General features: G+C 44.6%; 1 protein-coding gene across 1 annotated transcript; it reads left to right on the top strand.

Annotated features, from left to right (window-relative positions):
• The first annotated feature begins 5,708 nt into the window (after positions 1–5,708).
• On the top strand, positions 5,709–12,625 carry LOC109891542 (taste receptor type 1 member 3-like). The gene is made up of 8 exons (XM_020484091.2): positions 5,709–5,911; positions 6,107–6,407; positions 6,660–7,016; positions 7,365–7,781; positions 7,887–8,090; positions 8,543–8,663; positions 8,965–9,335; positions 9,514–12,625. Exons 1-8 carry the CDS (start codon positions 5,709–5,711, stop codon positions 10,231–10,233), a joined length of 2,694 nt encoding a protein of 897 aa, XP_020339680.1. The 3' UTR covers positions 10,234–12,625.
• Positions 12,626–23,687: the final 11,062 nt, after the last annotated feature.

Here is a 23,687-nt window from a genome sequence, read left to right on the forward strand (position 1 = left end):
TGCACACTAACGTGTAAGGACACTTCATTTAAGTGAATACCAACTAAATCAATTACTGATAAGAGTGTACCCATTCCTCAATTTGTATTTTCTATGTACAATAATGTCTTCTCAGTAGCATTTGAATAGTTGCAAATTCCAAAACGCTCTATATCCATTTTTTAAAGAAATGTTAGTCAATTTGATTTTATTGATTTTATTGTAAATTTGATTTTATATTTAAATAAATTATGAAAGATAGGTGTGTTGTTTCACTATCTAATCATAGCATGGGGTTGTTTAAAATCTAATATATATGTGCTTCACTCTCAGAGAAATAAGTAGTACTCTTGTGTTTTACCCAGTCAAATGCAACAAATAACTAAATGTTTGATAAAGAACTGTACAAAAGATACATTTGTGACATCAATATTTATTAAATGTTTTTAAAAATCTGAGAACAGTAATATTTTCCACACGCGTGAAGGTACCCATAAGCAATAATTTCGAATGAAAAAACACAAATGTGAGAAATTGGTGGATATAGTGTTTAGGAAATAAACTCTTTATCTGTAAAACATGTCTGCAATAAACCAATAGCCACAGTCATCTTATGCAGGTAATAAAGTTGACCATTGGAAAACAACAGACTAATCAAAACATGTTTTCGTTTGGAGGACCATTGTTCAGAACAACTAGAGCAACCAGTGTGGAGAAACAACCATAGATTCCCAGTAGGCAGGTTCAATCACCTCTGTTATCAACTGTTCAAATAGCCTGCATATCCACTGTGTACCCACTACCCACACAGACAGCGACCCTGGGAAGGCCCGTCAACCTCCACCTACACACCACCACCACATGGACTCTGATTCTCTTACCACATCAGGGCTTTGGCCCGTAAGAATAAGAACAATATCATATCATCTGTGAAAATGAAAAATACTGTCCACATCAAAACATGTTACAGGCAATTCTCCCTCCATAAAGAGTTTTTCTGTTTTTCTGTGGACGGTCAGTGTGTTGTAACCCACATCTGACACCTAGTGTTAAAACTGCATGCTGTGTTGTGTTAAAATACACTGTATATACAAAAGAATGTGGACACCCATTCAAATGAGTGGATTCGGCTATTTCAGCCACACCCATTGCTGACAGGTGTATAATATCGAGCACACAGCCATGCAATCTCCATTGACAAACATTGGCAGTAGAATTGCCTTACTGAAGAGCTCAGTGATTTTCAAAGTGACACTGTCATAGGATGCCACCGTTCCAACAAGTCAGTTCGTCAAAATTCTGTCCTGCTAGAGTTGCCCTGGTGAACTGTAAGTGCTGAAGGGGAAACATCTCGGAGCAACAATGCTTCAGCCGCGAAGTGGTAGGCCACACAAGCACACAGAACGGTACAGCCAAAAGCTGAAGCGCGTAAATCGTCTGTCCTCGGTTGCAACATTCACTACCAAGTTCCAAACTGCTTCTGGAAGCAACATCAGGCCAAATAACTTTTTGTCAGGAGCTTCATGAAATGGGTTTCCATGCGCAATGCCAAGTGTGGTGTAAAGCTTTCCGCCATTTGAATCTGGAACATTGGAAATGCGCTCTCTGGAGTCCAATGAACGACTCTAGGTTTGGCGGATGCCAGGAGAACGCTACCTGTCCAAATGCATAGTGCCAACTGTAAAGTTTGATGTAGGAGGAATAATGGTCTGGGGGTGTTTTTTATGGTTCGTGCTAGGCCCCTTAGTTCCAATGAAGGGAAATATTAACGCTACAGCATACAATGACATTCTCAACGATTATGTGCTTCCAACTTTGTGGCAACAGTTTGGGAAAGGCCCTTTCCTGTTTCAGCATGACAATGACCACGTGCACAAAGCGAGGTCCATACAAAAATGGTTTGTCAAAATCTGTGTAGAAGAACTTGACAGACCTGCACAGAGCCCTGACCTCAACCCCATCGAACACTTTTGGAATTAATTGGAACGGCGACTACCAGCAAGACCCAACATTAGCGCCCAACCTCACTAATGCTCTTGTGGCTGAATGGAAGCAAGTCCCCGCAGCAATGTTCCAACATCTAGTGGAAAGCCTTCCCAGAAGAGTGGAAGCTGTTATAGCATCAAAGGGTGGACCAACTCCATATTAATGCCCATGATTTTGGAATGAGATGTTCAACGAGCAGCTGTCCACATACCTTTGGTCATGCGGTGTATGCAGCTACAGATCTGTCAGACAAGGCGGGCCTGGAATTATGAGCAGTCTGATATTAAAGGGACAAATTTACATCTGTAAGTCATGTTATTTTGGTGGAAATGTGATACACAATTATAATAATAATAATAATGTGTGTGTGTATGCAAATTAGTGTCTGTGTATGTGTTTGCGCACGCACGTGTGTGTGTGTATGTGTCCTGGAGCCTTAGCACAAGAAAGTTTTAGGAAGGCTGGAGGTGGATTCATGGCTTAAGCTACTGAAGAACCAAACAAAAACATCCATTCACGAAGTGTTTATCTGAGTCTACTGCCCAAACAATGCCTTGTTGCAACAAAGGAACACTGTGCACAGAAGCACACACATAAAACCCACCTCATAGGAGTGAACACACGCAAACATCCCAAAATATATACAGTGCATTTGAAAAGTATTCAGACCCCTTGACTTTAACCACATTTTGTTACTTTACAGCCTTATTCTAAAAGGGGTAAAAAAAAAATCTCATCAATCTACATACAATACCCCATAATGACAAAGAAAAAACAAGTTTTTAGGAATTTTTCCAAATGTAAAAAACAACTGAAATATCACATTTCCATAGGTATTCAGACCCTTTACTCAGAGTTGAAGCACCTTTGGCAGCGATTACAACCTTGAGTCTTCTTGGGTATGACGCTACAAGCTTGGCACACCTGTATTTGGGGAGTTTCTCCCATTCTTATCTGCAGATCCTCTCAAGCTCTGTCAGGTTGGATGGCGAGCATTGCTGCACAGCTATCTTCAGGACTCTCCAGAGATGTTTGATCAAGTGGGCTACTTGAGGACATTCAGAGACTTGTCCCGAAGACACTCCTGTGTTATCTTGGCTGTGTACTTAGGATTGTTGTCCTGTTGGAAGGTGAACCATCACCCCGGTCTGAGGTCCTGAGCACTCTGGAGCAGGTTTTCAGCAAGGATCTCTCAGTACTTTCCGCCATTCATCTTTCCCTCGATCCTAACTAGTCTCCCAGTCCCTGTTGCTGAAAAACATCCCCACAGCATGATGCTGCCACCCCCCATGCTTCACCGTAGGGATGGTGCCTGGTTTCCTCCAGACGTGACGCTTGGCATTCAGGCCAAGGACTTGGTGTCTTGGTTTCATCAACCCAGAGAATCTTGTTTCTCATCGTCTGAAAGTCCTTTAGGTGCTTTTTGGCAAACTCCAAGCGGGCTGTCACGTGCCTTTTACTGAGGAGTGGCTTCTGTCTGGCCACTCTACCACAAAGGCCAGATTGGGTGAGTGCTGCAGAGATGGTTGTCCTTCTGTAAGGTTCTCCCATCTCCACAGAGGAACTCTGGAGTTCTGTCTGAGTGACCATCGGGTTCTTGGTCACCTCGCTGGTCAAGGCCCTTCTCCCCCGATTGCTCAGTTTGAGGAAGAGTCTTGGTGGTTCCAAACTTCTTCCATTTAAGAATGATGGAGGCTACTAGATTCTTGGGGAACTCCAATGCTGCAGAAATGTGTTGGTACCCTTCCCCAGATCTGTACCTTGACACAATCCTGTCTCGGAGCTCTACAGACAATTCCTTCGATATCATGGCTTGGTTTTTGCTCTGACATGCACTGTCAACTGTGGGACCTTATATAGAAAGGTGTGTGCCTTTACAAATCATGTCCAATCAATTGAAGTTGTAGAATCATCTCATGGATGACCAATGGAAACATGATACACCTGAGTTCAATTTGGAGTCTCATAGCAATACTTATGTCAATATGGTCTTTTTTATATATTTGCAAAAATGTCTACAAAGCTGTTTTCACTTTGTCATTATGTGTGTAAATTGATGAGGGAAAACATTTATTTAATCAATTTTAGTACAAGGCTGTAACGTAACAAAATGTGGAAAAAGTGAAGGGGTCTAAATACTTTCTGAATGCACTGTATATGAACAGAAATGTAAAACACTGTTTTATAGCATTTTCACTTTAGTTTGCTTTATATCACAAACGGATTATAAAAACGAAATAGTAGCATGGTGTAAAAAATAAATCAAACGTGGGTGGAAAGTAGACGCACTTGTGTTTCATCACAAGCATTGGTATGTGTGTACTCATGTCAAGATCTCAGACAAGATAGAAGACTACAGTACCTGTCTTAACTTAAATACACCTATACACTGTCTGTCAGACAGATCCTCTGTCACCCAATTAAAGAGCTGTGAATAAGTACATTTAAGTTCAGCCCTATTATATACAGTACAAAGGTGTAGTGATCATACTGAGTAACACCTTTTCAAAAGAGCGTGTTCAGGTTAAAAGTGTTTATTGTTTCATGCAAAATACCTGGAAGAACCTGGAAATGTGATGTTCTATCTCGATGCAAATGGACCAAAATTTGGCATGCAAAGGTTAATGCAAACTACTGTTGAGTATCCAGGCTGAATACAAATATGCAAACATCAGATGAGAGAGAAAATATAATAAATCTCAACTCTCAAACTACAGCTCCAGATTAACTTTAAGATTAAAATGGTAGAAGTGGATATAGAATGCTAATATAGATTTTGGCAAATGTTTAACAGCTTGTACTAACAGAGTGCTTATCGGCAGCAGAAAAGGACAGGAGAGAGACAAATTGGCTTCTGTTGATTAGCCACCTGACACCTGATTTTCCTAAATATTATATGCCTATGAAATGGAGACACCACAGGAACTCATCAAACACACACAAGGCCACCTTTGAAGTTTTACTGTCTTATACCCTGGGGCGGCAGGGTAGCCTAGTGGTTAGAGCGTTGGACTAGTAACCGGAAGGTTGCAAGTTCAAACCCCCGAGCTGACAAGGTACAAATCCGTTCTGCCCCTGAACAGGCAGTTAACCCACAGTTCCTAGGCCGTCATTGAAAGTAAGAATTTGTTCTTAACTGACTTGCCTAGTAAAATAAAGGTAAAAAAAAAAAACTGTGCACATCAGGCATGTGGTATTAAAGCGCTCGTCTCGTCTAACCTCCCGTAACCACGCACAATACTGACAAGGCCTAATCAGCCAACCACAAGCAAATGTCAGGAAAATACTCTGGAAGTGTCTGACAAGAACCTGTCGCCTGGTAATTTCCATATGTTGGTGCCTTGTTTCAAACATCTTCAGGCGTACCACAAATGTAAATACACCTCCGGCGTCATGTTGAAAGCAACAGAGACTTCTACTCTGGTACAGGGCAGCCTGATCCGAAGTACTTTATTCACTACCCATCAAAACACAGGCGACACAGGAGGTACAGACAGACGGAGAGTACAGCTCTCCCCATCGACTCGCTGGGCTGTGAAGGTACTAGTACAGGTGAGTTTCTCCATTACTGGTTGTATGGCGAAATGACTTTCTCCTGGCCTCTGTCCCTTCTTTTTCTTTCCCTCTGACCCTCTCTCTTTCTCTCAATGCATCTTTCTACACTGGCATTCGCCGATGCCTGCTTTAAGTTCTCTCTGATGTTTGCCATGACCCCTAGCCTGCCTCTACCTGCTCTCAGCAGCATGGCGGTGCCATTAAGACTGCTGGTTCTATGCTGGGTGTTAGGAGCAGGGCATAGTCAGAGCTCTCCACCATGGTTCCAGAACATCACTACCAACCTGTTTAACTCTTCGGGAGACATCCTCCTCGGGGGGCTCTTCCCCATCAACGAGCTCACCAGCAACCTGAGCCACAGAGTGAAGCCGGACAACATTAGCTGTGACAGGTACAGTAACTCAAGATTCTTTTTGCTGAATATGATTTTTGCCCTATGTCAAGTGTCTTCATACTGTAATCATATTAGCCGATTCTGCATATCTCATTGGAATTAGTGCTTGCTTCTCATTCGTTTAAATGATTTGAATTATTGAATTATAGCACAGCAGTAACAGCCCCTCCCTGTCTGTGCTTCGCCTGGCAGGATTAATGAGCATGGGCTAGGTATGGCCCTTGTGATGAAGTACACAGTGGATGAGATCAACGCCAACTCCACCCTACTCCCTGGCATCAGGCTGGGCTATGAGATCTTCGACACCTGCAAGCAGTCTGCCGTCATCGTGAAGCCCACACTCCTCTTCCTCACTGAGGACTCCAACCGAGAGCTGGCCGTCATGTGTAACTACACAGACTATGTGACCCGTGTGGCGGCTGTCATCGGCCCATCCACCTCAGAGATGGTCTCAGTCATAGGAAAACTATTGGGATTCTTCCTCATACCACAGGTTAGTATGGTCACATGATGGAATGCTATCTTTCAATGCAAACAATGTCATCCTCATATAATGTGATGCAAAATGAAGATTTCCAATTTGTCCATTGTTTGACAATCCCTCAAATATGATTTTGATTGAACTGTGTGCTGTGGTGGAACACAGATGAAAATGTGAGATACAACTGCAGTGGAGACATAATTGCTTTTTGTATCTACCGTTGCTACTTATGTCTCATTACCATCATCCCTCTGTCCTCTGTAGATCAGCTACCTCGCAACTAGTGACATGTTCAGTGACAAGAGTATGTACCCATCGTTCCTACGCACCGTGCCCAGTGACAAGAGGCAGGTGGAGGCCATGGTGTATCTGCTGAGCAGTTTCCAGTGGAACTGGGTGGCCGTGGTGGGCAGTGAGGATGAGTACGGACGCCAGGGCCAGCGCCAGTTCTCCACCCTGGCAGCAAAGAGCTCCATCTGTGTGGGCTACGAGGGGTTAATCCCTATGTACCGTGACCCACAGCCAGTGGTCAGAGATATCCTGGACCGCATCGCAGAGGCCAAGGTGGGAGTGGTGGTGGTCTTTTCCCTCTCCCAGCCTGCCAGAGCCTTCTTCACTGAGGTCAGTGAGATAGCAAGCCACTTAAGAGTTCTGGAGACCGACAAAATTGTAAAACAAAATCTCACAAGCTTTTCAAAAAGCTTTATGCAGCCATTGGTTTGACTGTTTTTAAAGTACATTAATGCAACTCATTTACAGTATCTAAATTCAGATTAGAACATTTGTCTGTAAGTAGCAACGTGCATGTGATATAATTCAGTCAATATCTGATAGATTATAAAAAAAATTGAAAAGTTTGGAGTTTCTTAATCAATTTTCCAACTATTTCATTTATTACAATAGTTTTAACAAACATTTTAACAATTTCAATGACCATTGCTACGATACCAACATGCTGTTTGTGATCAGGTGATCAGGAGGAATCTGACAGGTGTGTGGGTGGCCAGCGATGCGTGGGCCCTGCACAAAGACGTATCAACTCTCCCAAACATCCACACTGTGGGCACTATCATTGCCTTCGCAGTCCAGAGCCAGACCCTGGCCCTGCTCACACCCTACACCAGTGAACTCTTCTCCAGGATCAGAGAGGAGAGGGCCAGGCAGCCCTCACCAGATACAGAGTCAACCCGTGGTATGAACCAGTGCCCAGACTGCTGGAACCTGTCCCCAGACAACGTACGTCTAGTGACAGAGCCCATACTGCTGAGGTCAGCTTTCAGTGTCTATGCTGCCATCTACAGCGTTGCACACGCACTGCACAATCTGCTCGGGTGCAATGCCAATAGTTGCCCGAGAGGCCCTAAAATCAAAGTCTATCCCTGGCAGGTACATTCTCCCTCACAGTTACTTTTTTTCTCTCCAGATAATGATTATGTGAGACTGTGCAAGGATACTTTTACAAATGTAATGAACAACACTCTCCCCCTGCAGCTGTTGGAGGTGCTGAAGAAGGTAAACTTCAGTCTAAATGGAAGTCATTTTGAGTTTGACAGTAATGGAAACCCAAACATTGGCTACAACGTACTACAGTGGGTCTGGAGAAACAACAGTCTGAGTTTCAAAGATGTCGGCACCTTCTATAAGAACCTGTCAATTAACAACAACCTCATCCAATGGCATACAGGCAGTACTAAGGTAATCGCCGCCCCATCTCCTCATCAAACATAATGTTGGATTTGATTGGCTTTTCACATTTTTACCTCTGGGATTAAGCCTTTTTAATGTGCCAGCTATGCTCCACAAAGTGGTAACTAGAGTAGCTAGAGTAGATTGCATTTTCCTTTTATGCACCAAACTCAATTTTCACCACTATTGGTTAAAGCTGCTCAAATGTTTGACATAAAAAAGTCTTAATTTAAGTGTGTTTACCACAGGAGGTTGGTGGCACCTTAATTGGGGAGGACAGGCTCGTGGTAATGGCTGGAGCGGAATTTGTGGAATTGTATAAAAAAAACAACAACATGGTTTTTGTGTGTTTGATGCCATTCCATTCGCTCCGTTCCGGCCGTTATTATGAGCCATCCTCCCTTCAGCAGCCTCCTGTGGTGTTGACCACCACATCCTCTCTGACCCCACCTCTGCTGCAGGCCCCTGAGTCTACCTGTTCCTCTGAGTGTGGCCCTGGCCAGGTGCGCAGAGTGAAAGGTTTCCATTCCTGCTGCTATGACTGTATTGAATGTTTACCGGGCACCTTCCAGAATGGCACAAGTGGGTGATTCACACTCACAGAAATTACATCCATCAATCTGGGCATTAAAAAGGCCATCACTCTTGTGATTTGGTTTTGTAGATTTCTTTGATATTTTCCTTGAGCAACATGCTGAAAATAACAGATGAACAGACTAACAGCTTTACACCTTTGTCACACACTGCCAACATTGTGTTTAAAAAATGCCCAATAAATTGACAAAATTGAAAGATGTGAGTGGTGGTCTTATAAGATTTTCTACTCTTATCTGGTATCATTCTATTATTCTAACCACGCCTCTGCTCCCTCTCTGTCTCCAAGTGGACATCCAGTGTACCCAGTGTCTAGAGGGCCAGTGGTCCCTGGCACGTAGCACCAACTGCACCGAGCCTACCTTTGACTTCCTGACCTGGAGCCAGCCTGAGTCCCTGGGGTTGCTGCTGGCCATGCTGGTGCTGCTGGTCTGTCAGGGGGCTGTGGGGGTCCTTCTCCTGCAGCACCGGGGGTCTCCACTGGTGAGAGCCTCTGGGGGGGCCCTGGGTGGGGTGGCCCTCCTCAGCCTGATGGGGGGCTGTGCCTGCCTGCTGCTGTTCCTGGGCCAGCCGGGGGAGCTGGTGTGTCGTCTGCAGATGCCCCTCAGCTCTATTTTCCAAACGGTCACCCTGTCCACCATCCTAGCCATCTCACTGCAGGTAAGGCCTAGACGTGTGGAACACAAAACAGACATGAATCATGGAGATATTATATAGCTAAATAGGTTTTCTTTGATTAAAAAAATCCAACAGTTCAGGAGACATTTGGATGAATATGAGCGAGGAAGACACAGAGTATCATGAATCCTGGAGTAGCTCATTCTCTGTCCTCCCTCAGATTGTGTACGTGACAGAATTCCCTGGCAAGGCTCCTTTTCATCTGGATACACTGAGAGGCCCTGGAGGCTGTCTGCTAGTATTGGCCTGCTGTGGAGTGCAGGCAGGGATCTGTGGGTACTATGTCCAGGAAGGGCCCTCTCTATCCCAGTACCTGGCCAAGATGAAGGTGACCTTTGTGAGGAAGTTCCTGCGATGCCCTGTGGAACCCATTTTAGGTCTGGGCCTGATGCAGGGCTTCAATGGCCTCCTCGCCCTCACATCCTTCATGTGCACCTTCATGTCTGTGAAGAGCGTTCGACAGTACAACCTGGCCAGAGATATCACCTTCTCCACCCTGACCTACTGCGTGGTTTGGGTGGTCTTCATCCCCATCTACACCGGTCTGAATGACAAAGACCGCTCCATCGTTCATGTATCTGTTAGTTTGCTCAGTAACATGGGGCTGATGGCGGCCTACTATCTGCCAAAATGTCACCTGCTGCTGAAGAAACCTGAGCTCAACACAGAAGAGCACTTTCGTACCTTCCTCGAGGAGGCTGAAGCAACTCCTCAGGAGGAGCATGACCAGGGACCTGCAGAGGAAGAACAGGGATCTGCAGGGGAGGGACAGGGATCAGGGGAGGGGCAGGGATCAGGAGAGGGGCAGGGATCAGGGAAGGGACAGGGATCAGGGGAGGGGGAGGGGGAGGGGCAGGGATCAGGGAAGGGACAGGGATAAGGAAGGGACAAGACTTAGGACCTTTATTCTGTATAATGTTTAAATAATGTATTCAATTTAGTTTATAATGCATTGTTTCACAATTTTTGCAGAGACATATAACTGCAATCATTCAATCAAACTGGTCTACATGCACATGAAATGTATAACAAAGACTTGACAATTGAGGATGTGTGTGACTAAGTTCAACCAGATGTGCTAAAAAGGTGCAGCATGCTGCACTTGCCTGCTACGATCTGTGGTGTAGTTTGCTAGATCACCACCAGGGGACGCAATCATACAATTTACAAGCCGTTTACAGACTGAAAAAGCCATTAGGTAAAACTATCAGTCAGTCAATGTGGCTTTTATTGAATAGTATCTAGGCCTAATATATTGTACAGTAAAACAACATCCGATTCCATTATAATGGGTTGGCGTGATTGTCTTATTCGTGAAAATACACAATATGCAGCAAAGGCATACTAGGCTAAGTCACAATAATTTTTGCTATAGGCTACTAAAAATGTTATGCTCATAGACCAATGTGTAGCCTATAGGTATTATACTACGCATAGGCCTAGAGCACTGCGATGAACGAATTGCGTAGAGAATCAATTGAGTGATGTAGTATTTATGTATATGTAAATCTCAGTGAATTTGAACTAGGCAACCGATAATTGAAAGCCCACTAAATTGTTCTGATTAGCCTGCCGTTGGCCTCGGGCTTGTTTTGACGTTTTCTTCGTCTATTTCAACCTGTGAGTGTGACGATGTAAACGGTAAAATACGGAACCATCACACGTTTCCTAGTTTACTGATTAAATTAAACGACAAAACCAAATTCGTCAACCATAAATGACAACACAAAGCGTTTTATTATTTTTACTCCATGTTCTGCAATGTCATGAGCTCACCTTGACGTTTTCTGCCGTTGAAAGGCAGGTGTAATGACTCTATGCGCTCATAGTCCAGTAGGCATACGTGTGGTTTGGTGAAGCTAAAAACGGTTACATCCTCTGGTTATTAACTGGGATAGGTCACCCCTGTGACCAACTCCACACATGACATTGATGTGGAAGCTGCGTAAAGCTGAAAGCCCGTGCCCTCGAACATAACCAGCTCTTGATAATCCGTCCATTAATATACAGTGTCATAGGCCTAACGTGCACAGTAATATCTAACGGTGTTAATGCATGATAAAGATTCACTCAATGAATCCGATTTCGTGAGCAATTTCGAATAATAAGCACTTGAAATTATTCATATTAAGAAGAAACCTTTCTATTGCTTTGGAAAAAAAAGAAACTTACATTGAGTCCAGTGCTTAAATTAACTTCTGAATAATTGAACGAAATTCATTTCAATAGTGATAATATGATCATTTAAACATGAAGCACAACATGGAGTGGTTTGTACAAAATAATTCGCCTATAGGCATTGGAAAACTGTAATCCCTTATAGTAAGAATTATAAAAACACTATGTTGGTCTATAGCCTACTCTTGATAAAAGCTTCCCCTAATTTCGAAATTGAGTTTTGGAATGAAGATGAACACACTATTTACCACATGGTTGCTGGTATGACTGTATGATGAAGTCTGGTATTGTGCTGAGCCATATATTGTTACCCAAACAAGACATAAGACAAATGGAACAACTTCACATAGTCCGTATGTTCTATTCTTCTGGGCCCGCTGATTACGTCGCGTGATAAAAGTTGTTTCTTACTATAAACTAATGTGGGAATCAGAGAGCTCTAATGAAGCGGTTAGGGATAAAGCATCCTTTGCTCTGATGCGGTCCTTATCGCCCCGAACACTAAAGGCTTGGTTTCATTGGGCAAACAACCAGCATCAAACGTATTTATCAAGTCCGGTGGCGGCAAGAACCACCATCCACCGGGGAACTGGAGCAGCAGCGGGAGAGGTGCGACCATAGAAATGCCCTCTCTTCCTCCGTGCCTTTGGCGTGTTTGATTAAAACTTGTTACTGTTTTGAATGTGAATAATACTCCTCCAAACTAAAGGCGACCTTTGTCTAGGCAGAATGTATGGCCATTATCATTGCAATTATTTAATCAAGAGCTGTAGCTAATAGTTTAAAAAACAAACGTTTTAAACGGGCAAGAACGAGACGCTAAACTGGAACACTTGCCAAAATGTAGTATTTAATTATGTCGCATTATAGCCCAGACAACTATTGTTAATGTGAGCGCAAAGACTGCGTAAGTTTCTTGACCACCACAAGATGACACAGGCATGGAGGATATCAGCGGAATGATTTCTTCAGATAGACCCATATCGATTTAAAACGTTTCATCAGCTATTTCAAATTACACTGCACTTCAAGATTATTATTTACACTGAACAAAAATATAAACACAACATGTAACAGGTGTGGCATATCAAAAATGTGAGGTTTTGTCACACTTGGCAGAGTTCCTCTGTTCAGTGTTTGTGTTCTTTTGCCCATCTTAATCTTTTATTTTTATTGGCAAGTCTGATAACTTTGCAACTCTGCCTAGAAGGCCAGCATCCCAGAGTCGCCCCTTCACTGTTGACGTTGAGACTGGTGTTTTGCGGGTACTATTTAATGAAGCTGCCAGTTGAGGACTTGTGAAGCATCTGTTTCTCAAACTAGAAACTAATGTACTTGTCCTCTTGCTCAGTTGTGCACCGGGGCCTCACACTCCTCTTTCTATTCTGGTTAGCGCCAGTTTGCGCTGTTCTGTAAAGGGATTAGTACACAGCGTTGTATGAGATCTTCAGTTTCTTGGCAATGTCTCGCATGGAATAGCCTTCATTTCTCAGAACAAGAATAGACTGATGAATTTTCGAAGAAAGTTATTTGTTTCTTGCCATTTTGAGCCTGTAATCGAACCCACAAATGCTGATGCTCTATATACTCAACTAGTCTAAAGAAGGACAGTTTTATTTCTTCTTTGATCAGGACAACGGTTTTCAGCTGTGCTAACATAATTGCAAAAGGGATTTCTAATGATCTATTATCCTTTATAAATGATAAACTTGGATTAGCTAACACAATGTGGCATTGGAACACCGGAGTGATGGTTGCTGATAATGGGCCTCTGTACGCCTATGTAGATATTCCATTAAAAAAATCTGCCGTTTCCAGCTATAATAGTCATTTATAGCATTAACAATGTATATACTGTATTTATGATCAATTTGATGTTATTTTAATGGACAAAAAAAACGTGTTTTTCTTTCAAAAACAAGGACATTTCTAAGTGACCCCAAACTTTTAAACGGTAGTGTACATCACTTTTATTTTGAGCCGTCTTTGCCGTCAACCAAAACGGAGCACCTGGCTCACGCCCGGGAAGCAGCCCGGTTCTAAAACGAACGCAATAACCCGGGGCAGGCCCGGGTTAATCAAATCCCCTCAATAGACGGGTTGGTTGTTTAGCAACAATACCGACACATGCACAATTATGGGAGAAAACAGAAGGTGTTGGCTTAGATTGTTGACAACATGTAAACTATATTCCGTCTTCCATATTTATGGAAAACATAAATACATTTTCACAATGAGCACTTGTTGTCTCTCAATTACATCTGTACAGTTGTTGGTTAGCTAGCTAGCGAATTTTAACATCAAATCAAATCAAATCAAATTTATTTATATAGCCCTTCGCACATCAGCTGATATCTCAAAGTGCTGTACAGAAACCCAGCCTAAAACCCCAAACAGCAAGCAATGCAGGTGTAGAAGCACGGTGGCTAGGAAAAACTCCCTAGAAAGGCCAATACCTAGGAAGAAACATGACTTGTAATGACTGCAAAATGTATAGTATTTAGCAGTTCATGTAAAGTAAGTGCTAAATAAAGTTTCATAAACCAAAAGCTTGTGTGAGAGCACGGTGAAACCAACCTAACTTTTAGCCTAGGCCTATGGCCTAACGTGAAATAAATGACTCCAACCAAAATATCCATGATATTAGTTAGAAAATGACTTTGTTGATAAAGTTATATATACTGTCGTTAATTAATGTTCAGCATAATAGCTGAAGACAATACAATCGATGCAATAAGGGGGAACATGAATTCATGAAATGACCAAACTGTGCGAGGCCAGAACTAAGAACAATATGGCTGTTGAGAAAGTGAAGTATACTGAGCTGTGTAGGATTAAAAGAAGCTGTTTCTGGGTCAATGGATGCATCTCAATAATATCAAATCAAATTGTATTGGTCACATACACATGGTTAGCAGATGTTAATGCGAGTGTAGCGAAATGCTTGTACATCTAGTTTCGACAGTGCAGCAGTATCTAACAAGAAATCTAATAATTACACAACAACTCCCTAATGCACACAAATCTAAGGAATGGAATAAGAATATATAAATATATGGATGAGCAATGACAGAGCAGCATAGGCAAGATGCAATAGATGGTATAAAACACAGTATATACATATGAGATGAGTAATGTAAACATATGTAAACATTATTAAAGTGGCCTTATTAAAGTGACTAGTGATCCATTTATTAAAATGGCCAATGATTTCAAGTCTGTAGGCAGCAGCCTCTCTGTGTTAGTGTTGGCTGTTTAGCATTTTGATGGACTCGAGATAGAAGCTGTTTTTCAGTCTCTCGGTCCCAGCTTTGATGCACCTGTATTGACCTCGCCTTCTGGATGGCAGCGGAGTGAACAGGCAGTGGCCTGGGTGGTTGTTGTCCTTGATGATCTATTTGGCCTTCCTGTGACATCGGGTGCTGTAGGTGTCCTGGAGGGCAGGTAGTTTGCCCCCGGTGATGCGCTGGGCAGACTTCATCACCTTCTGGAGAGGCCTGTGATGTGCTGTGCAGTTGCCGTACCAGGCGGTGATACAGCCCGACAGGATGCTCTCGATTGTGCATCTGTAAAAGGTTGTGAGGGTTATAGGTGACAAGCCACATTTCTTCAGCCTCCTGAGGTTGAAGAGGAACTGTTGCGCCTTCTTCACCACACTGTCTGTGTGAGTGGACCAATTCAGTTTGTTTGTGATTTGTACAGAGGGGGTGCTCCCTCTGCTGTTTCCCGAAGTCCACGATTATCTCCTTTGTTTTGTTGACGTTGAGTGAGAGGTTGTTTTCCTGACACCACACTCTGAGAGCCCTCACCTCCTCCCTGTAGGCTGTCTCGTCGTGGTTGGTAATCAAGCCTACTACTGTTGTGTCGTCTGCAAACTTGATGATTGAGTTGGAGGCGTGCATGGCCACGCAGTCATGGGTGAACAGGGAGTACAGGAGGGGGCTGAGCACGCACCATTGTGGGGCCCCAGGGTTGAGGATCATCAAAGTGGAGATATTGTTTCCTACCTTCACCATCTGGGGGCGGCCCGTCAGGAAGTCCAGGACCCAAATGCACAGGGGTTGAGACCCAGGGCCTCAAGCTTAATGATGAGCTTGGAGGGTACTATGGTGTTGAATGCATAGCTATAGTCAATGAACAGCATTCTTACATAGGTATTCCTCTTGGCCAGATGGGATAGGGCAGTGTGCAGTGTGATGGCAATTGCATCGTCTGTGGACCTATTAGGGCGGGAAGCAAATTGGAGTGGGTCTAGGGTGACAGGTAAGGTGATGGTGATATGATCCTTGACTAGTCTCTCAAAGCACTTAATGATGACACCAGCTAGCTGGTCTGCGCATGTTCTGAGGACGCGGCTAGGGATGTTGCTTGGGCCGTTATCCTTGCGAGGGTTAACACGTTTAAATGTCTTACTATCTTAATATCTTCTTTCTCCTGAAGTGTACACTTGTTATTTCCCACACATCAAAAAAGCATTGGATTGGTGGAGACATGGGCTTGAGGGATTTCTTTCTTATGGCAGTCATTTAAAGGAAGTGAACAAGTGCACACTTTGGAAGGCACAGGACCATAAGCGTAGGCCTTCTGGAAACATAAGACAGTATAGCTTAACATAGACAGAGGTCTCTCTCTCTCTTTCTCTATCTCCCCTTCCCACACAGTGAAAACGCTGCTGCTTTTCAACCGAAATGAAGTGTATGTATTTTTGTGTCTATTTATTCTACCTGAGTCCTCCTCAATGGCACCACAGTTCCATGACCTCTCCCTACCTTGTTTCTCTGCTCTCTTATGAGCATACCCCCAGCTCCCGTGATAATTGACCCAAGGCCTACTTTTAATTTGTACCGATTGGGTGGCTGTGTGTGTGAGGGAGAGGGATGGAGAGAGAGAAAGTGGGAGAGAAATATGTGTCTCATGAATATGAAAGAGTAGACGTGGAGCAGTGTTGTTAATGGATGGTCAGTGGTACACATGTACACACACACACACGCACGCACGCACACACGCACACACACACACACACACACACACACACACACACACACACACACACACACACACACACACACACACACACACACACACACACACACACACACACACACACACACACACACACACACACATAAACACTAGTCCTGTACGTCCTACATCATTTGGAAGTGTGTGGATGGATGGACGATGGATGGACGATGGATGGATGATGTTGGTGGGTGTGTGTGATTTTTCCTCTGTTGTATTAGGTTCTAGATATACACTTCTCCAAGCTAATGTCTAAACAGTACTAAGTTCAGAATTGTGAAGAATATTGTAAATAATATAAATGACTTACTTATAACTTAGAATAAATATCTTACTTAGATTTTAGTACAACTTTCTCACCTTATCATTACCAAAAACGAAGGATAAACTGTATATTGTAGGCTTTTGTTGTCAGTCGAGAATTTATAAACAAATGATATGGGGAAAAATATTGTTGCTCCAATGGAAAGTCCTTCCTTGAGAATTAAAATTGTGTTGTGTATGGTAATGTATTTACTCTGAATGTGTGTTGTTTAGTGGTTGCCTTTTCCCCTTTAAGACAAGGCTATGAGGGGCTGAGGAATGCCCTCCCCTGTGTGTGTGCCTGCGTGTGTGCATTTAAGTGTGTGTGTGTGTGTGACTGTGTACTGGCTGAAAAATGCCCTCCTCTGTGGTATTGTCGGGGTGGCTGGGGGCTGAGGGGCCCGGGTCGGGGGCTTAGTGAGGGGCCCTGTGTTTTGTTCTGTTACACATCAATGGGACGTCAAGCCGGGTTTGGGCCTGACAGCCCCAGGATTAAAGGCTTTCTACTAGAGGCTGTACGGCCCTCCCCCTGACACACACACACACACACAATGGGCTGAAGGAACATAGTCTTAACTCTTCAAGTACTAAGTTGTAATTTGCAGGTGGCTAAAGCCTGCAGGACTAGCCCCAAACTCTTAGAAAAACTGCTCCAAAAGGGGTTTTCAGCTATCTCCATAGGAACACTTTTTTTTGGTTCCAGGTAGAACTCTTTTGGGTTCCAACCCAAAAGGGTTCTACCTGAACCAAAAGGGTTCTACCTGGAACCAGAAAGGGTTCTTCAAAGGGTTCTCCTATGGGGACAGCTGAAGAACCCTTTTAGGTTCTAGATAGTACACGATAATGGGAAAGAGAGTACATGGTGGTGTGTGAGTCTCTCTCTCTCTGCTCCCCACTCCTATTCCAGCCGTTCAGGAGTGGACTATAAATCCCAACTGCTCTATAAATCTAGCATGGGGAAATGATAATGATTAGAGCTCAAGTTTCCATCTCCTGATAAGAGGCCACATCTGGCCTGGCTGAGGCAGAGGAGAGACAGAGGAGAAGGCAGGATCCTGGTCAGGCATCTATCTGAGACGTGTGTGTGTGTGTTTGTGCCACAGGCAGGGCCATGCACAGACCTTTCAGGGGTCAGATGCTCCCGAAATTCATAACACATCAAATGTAGCATTTTATTTTGCATAGGCCTATTTATTTCTGCACCAACACACTCACTCATCATCATCACACATTGGAAGCTAGTTACAGTGCCTCCAAAGCAATGACTGGCTTCAGGAAAAGAGGGTGGGCTATAAACAGATCATTGACGTTGATGATTGATGTAAATCTGCTGTTAGCTAGCTCCATTTACCTCACTGATTGATTTATCTTCAATGCTCCTTTCAAATAATAACCTCATAATATAATATTCATCATCTTCTAACCCATGATATATGGCTGGCTGGCTCGTGGCTTGCGTGGATATTGTAGTATTTGGTGGTTAGCGTGTAGACTAGCTGTGTTGCTGCTGCCCTGACACACATGTGCAACTCACGACTGAAGAAGGTCGTTGATGCAGCCGCTCTTCTCTGTGTCCTTCTGCCTCTCAGTCTCTCTACTGTGCATATCAGCCAACATATCAGCCAACGTATCAGCCAACGTATCAGCCAACGTATCAGCCAATGTATCAGCCAACGTATCAGCCAACGTATCAGCCAACATATCAGCCAACGTATCAGCCAATGTATCAGCCAACGTATCAGCCAACGTATCAGCCAACATATCAGCCAACGTATCAGCCAATGTATCAGCCAACGTATCAGCCAACGTATCAGCCAACGTATCAGCCAACGTATCAGCCAACGTATCAGCCAACGTATCAGCCAACGTATCAGCCAACGTATCAGCCAATGTATCAGCCAACGTATCAGCCAACGTATCAGCCAACGTATCAGCCAACGTATCAGCCAATGTATCAGCCAACGTATCAACCAACGTATCAGCCAACGTATCAGCCAATGTATCAGCCAACGTATCAGCCAACGTATCAGCCAAGTGTTATTAAGTGTTAATCAAATGGTATGTTTCTGTGGAGGTACTGTAGATATTTAAACTAGGTAGCTCGTTACACACACTGACCATTGACCGCATCTCTCAAGCCATGCAGATGGCAGGTACGGACAACAATAGCCAGATGCTCCCAGGAAACGCTCAGGGATGGAAGTGTGTATCTGTGGTGACAACAACATTTGTTATTGTCCTGCTGTTTGGAAGAATCCTAGCAGTAAACTGTAGACAGTTCAAGGAGGAAGGGAGAGAGAGGCAAGGAAAGAGGTAAGGAGAGAGGCAAGGAAAGAGGTAAGGAGAGAGGCAAGGAAAGAGGTAAGGAGAGAGGCAAGGATAGAGGCAAGGAAAGAGGTAAGGAGAGAGGCAAGGATAGAGGCAAGGAAAGAGTCAAGGAGAGAGGCAAAGAGAGGGAAAGAGAGAGGGAAAGAGAGAGGAAAGATGAGAGAGAGAGGAGGGAGAGAGGAGAGAGAGGGGAGAGAAAAGTAGAGGGTAGGTAAAGGGAGAGGGGGTAGAGAGGGAGGGGAGGAGCTGTGTATGCATGTTTTCTTAAATGCATGTCTGGACAGAGAAAGAAAAATGACATACTGTATTGGGGGGGGGGGGGGTGATAAGTTCAACTTTGAACTGGAACCGACTGGAGGCTATGATTGCATAAATACCTGTTTTTATAGCCTGTTGTTATGCTTAGGATGGCCAAAAGGTGGTGCTGTGGGTAAGTGGTGGTGAAGAGTCAGTGGAGGGAAGGATGACAGAGCCTAAGTGTGAGTGAGAGTGGGAATCATTTTTACACACCAGCGGTTGAGAGGGAGTCTTTGTGTCATGGTTGCAGTTTGAGTTGAATAAAATACAATCTCAATATTTGTAATGCACTAGTGCTCCTCATGATGATAATCCTATAGGTAATGGTTAAAACTAGAAGTGTATTAAGACACACAGACCAGAACAGACAAAGACAAAGAGATACTAAACTTTTCACCAACTCACAAGCACTATTGGTACCCTGCGGTTTGGACTAGAGCCCTAGAGACTTTGGGCTTATTCTGATTGAGATACATCATTTTCTTGGACACCATGTTGGCTCAAAACGCTCTAAGACAATTCAGTACTAGTACGAACGTGAATCAGAATATTGTTGTCATGGAACAGTTGGCTGTTGTGGCCTGTACAAGCAGTCTGACTACAAACAGGTGGAGGGTTAGGTTTCAGGAGTTAGGGGTTAGGGATCAGAGTTTATGGGCTAAATCAGGTGGCTCTACCTACATCCCCGGATGTATAGAGGTGGTCCTCAGGCACAAATCTAGGATCAGGTTACCATCCCCAAATCCTAACCTTTACCATGAGGGGGAAAAGCCCAAACTGCATTTAGATCAGAGTCTAGGGACAATTTGGTTCTGGGTTATAACATTAGAGGATGCAGGGCCAAAGACTGTCAGGAGTAAAGAAACATCAAACTAAGTGGACAGTTTGTTTTGCATTCGGAAGCAGTGTCACTGTAAACGACAAAATACAACACACACACTCACACACACACTCACACACACACTCACACACACACTCACACACACTGTTTACTGGTTCAGACTGTGGCTACAATCTTTTAAGCAAAATCACTCCTGGATTTCCTCTGTTACGTCAGAGGGTTCTTTATTCGCCAACTTTGAAATGCTGCATGCTTCCAATCTGGAATGTCAGAACTGTGGGCGAGCATCTCTCTGGCTCCGGCTCTGCTCCACACTGTTCCGGGCCGTCCCAACAAAAATATTTATTGATGGGGGAAAGCGGTCCCGCCAACAGTGCCTATTAGCAGTAATTGCCCCTGCCTGGTCAATAGCATGTTTCAAAACCCCCCTCTGCAAAGTTGCGTTGTTTAAAAGCAGCCGTCGGCATCCACCTCCTTCTCCAACCCCTCACCTTCCAGCGCTCTCCTGTCACCACTAACGGAACACAGATGGGACATGGGGAAGCAATCAGGCCACTATTTGTCTTGGTGCTGATCATGTTGTGTAAAGTGTCTGCAGTAGGACTAAGGGTGTTAAGGGTGTAGTGTGTGTGTTAGTGCCAGGGCTTTGCCAGGTGAGAAGCACTGGCATCAACAGGTAAAAGGCTCCATGTTCAAGTTACCATTAACCACAGATCTAGGATCAGCTAGATCTCAGCTACCCTCCCCAAATCCTCACCTTAACCATTCAAGTTTTTAAATGCAAAACTCATCTAAGATCAGCATCTAGGGGCAACTTCATTCTACTTTGCTGACATGTATTGATAGAGCCAGGTAGATTTCAGGGCCAGGCCAGGTATGTACACTATGTAGGGTTAAAGTGGAGGGCACAGTGGGAGGGCAAGCTCTGAGTTTTAGCTGTTTAGTTTGGGACGTGGCCCAAAAACAGCTGGACGGCAGCTTGTCTGCTCACTGGGGTGAGATTCCTCCTCTGTAGTTTAATGTGCTAAATACTAGACTGTGATAGTCAATGCGAGGTCACTGGATCTAACCTCTTAAACCCACTACTGATTGGTAGTTTGGAAGGGTTAAGGTTAGGCTTAAGTCTAAGGTAAGATAGTTAGTTGAAATGTTACTGATAGATAGAGCATCTACAGATGGACTGACTATTCAAATAAAGTGTTAACATAGGTATTTCTGTGTAGTGAGCTGTCAGTTAGACACAGATGGTTTGTTTTAAAGCAGTGAAATTAACAACAGACCTGCATTAGTGACAGCAGGGGAACAAAATCAGTGATGTCCACGAACCTCGCCAAGCGAGTGACGGATTGCACCAAGAATTTACTCAAGGACTTTCAGCAAAGCATGTTAGGTAGCCTCTTGTAAAAGCTGCCCTATAGAAGAAGGCAGGCTACTACAGAAGGGATTGGATTTCCATTCTCTCTATGGGGAAAGTTTCTATGTAGACAAGGATCATGATGCTTTCTGAAAGACGCTCTCAGATAGCAGCTGTAGGCTTCAGAGAGCGGGAGAGAAGGAGGGAAAGATTCTGAGAGGATGAGTCAGAGAGAGAAGAAAGGAGAGAGGGAGAAAGCATCATCGGGAGTGAAACCTAATCCCACCTTCTCTGCTTCCCTCGGATTGGCTGGCCCTGCTGTGAACCCTGACCTCTAAGCTTGTCTGGATCTCTTTTTCCCTTTCTTTTTCCCTTCTACCCATCTGTCTCCATAGAGTGGGTGAGAAAAGGGGAGAGGGGGGGTCTGCAGAAATGTCAGGGAGACATTAAACAAGGTGCGTCTGTGTGCTCACACATTACAACCTGTCTGCTTTTAATTTTTCTCTCTATTTTCTTTTATTTTCTCTCCTCTAACCCATTCTCTCCCTCTCTCCTCCTCCTACTCCCTCTCTCCTCCTTCTTCTCCCTCTCTCCTCCTCCCTCTCTCCTCCTTCTTCTCCCTCCCTCCTCCTCCTTCTCCCTCTCTCCTCCTTCTTCTCCCCCTCTCCTCCTCCTCCTCCTCCCTCTCTCCTCCTTCTTCTCCCTCTCTCCTCCTCCTTCTCCCTCTCTCCTCCTCCTTCTCCCTCTCTCCTCCTTCTTCTCCCTCTCTCCTCCTTCTTCTCCCTCCCTCCTCCTCCTTCCCCCTCTCTCCTCCTTCTTCTCCCCCTCTCCTCCTCCTCCTCCCTCTCTCCTCCTTCTTCTCCCTCTCTCCTCCTCCTCCTCCCTCTCTCCTCCTCCTTCTCCCTCTCTCCTCCTTCTTCTCCCTCTCTCCTCCTTCTTCTCCCTCTCTCCTCCTCCTCCTCCCTCTCTCCTCCTCCTCCTCCCTCTCTCCTCCTTCTTCTCCCTCTCTCCTCCTTCTTCTCCCTCTCTCCTCCTTCTTCTCCCTCTTTCCTCCTTCTTCTCCCTCTTTCCTCCTTCTCCCTCTCTCCTCCTTCTTCTCACTCTCTCCTCCTTCTTCTCACTCTCTCCTCCTTCTTCTCCCTCTTTCCTCTCTCCTTCTTCTTCTCCCTCTCTCCTCCTTCTTCTCCCTCTCTCCTCCTCCTTCTCCCTCTCTCCTCCTTCTCCCTTTCTCCTCCTCCTCCTTCTCCTCCCTCCCTCCTCCTTCTCCTCCCTCCCTCCTCCTTCTTCTCCCTCTCTCCTCCTCCTTCTCCCTCTCTCCTCCTTCTCCCTCTCTCTCCCCCACAGCACAGCCCGTCTGTTACGGTTAGGTATGGGACAGTATTGACTGTCGTATGAGTCAGTGGAAATAACTGTAATGCACACACACATACCCACCTTCAAAATGGAGATGATTTGAGCTTGAGGGGGCACCTGTAGCTGTCTCCAGGTGTTATCTGTGGGTTTTAACTATGTATTTGCCTTAATTGAGTGTGAGTTTTATTCCCCCTCTGAGTGCTGCTTTAGTAGCTTCCCTTACTGCTGGGCCAAGAGGCCTCCTCAAAGCCTTACAGGCATCTTCCATTATTGCTGTAACTTTATCTCTCTCTCCTCTGTCTCTCTCTCTGTCTCTCTCTGTCTCTCTCTGTCTCCTCTCTGTCTCTCTCTGTCTCTCTCTCTCTCTCTCTCTCGTCTCTCTCTGTCTCTCTCTCTGTCTCTCTCTTCTGTCTCTCTCTCTGTTCCTCTCTCTGTCTCTCTCTGTCTCTCATCTCTCTGTCTCTCTCTGTCTCTCTCTCTGTCTCTCTCCTCTGTCTCTCTCTCTGTCTCTCTCTCTGTCTCTCTCTCTGTCTCTCTCTGTCTCTCTCTCTGTCTCTCTCTGTCTCTCTCTCTGTCTCTCTCTCTGTCTCTCTCTCTGTCTCTCTCTCTGTCTCTCTCTGTCTCTCTCTGTCTCTCTCTCTCTCTCTCTGTCTCTCTC

This window comes from Oncorhynchus kisutch, linkage group LG5 (assembly GCF_002021735.2).
Source record: "Oncorhynchus kisutch isolate 150728-3 linkage group LG5, Okis_V2, whole genome shotgun sequence".
Classification (NCBI taxonomy): domain Eukaryota; kingdom Metazoa; phylum Chordata; class Actinopteri; order Salmoniformes; family Salmonidae; genus Oncorhynchus; species Oncorhynchus kisutch.

Bases quoted from the DNA above. Each gene is read 5' to 3' on its own strand.
- LOC109891542 (XM_020484091.2), top strand. From the start codon at position 5,709: ATGGCGGTGCCATTAAGACTGCTGGTTCTATGCTGGGTGTTAGGAGCA. The intron at 6,408-6,659 runs GTTAGTATGGTC...TGTCCTCTGTAG, and splicing joins GATTCTTCCTCATACCACAG to ATCAGCTACCTCGCAACTAG. The intron at 7,017-7,364 runs GTCAGTGAGATA...GTTTGTGATCAG, and splicing joins CCAGAGCCTTCTTCACTGAG to GTGATCAGGAGGAATCTGAC.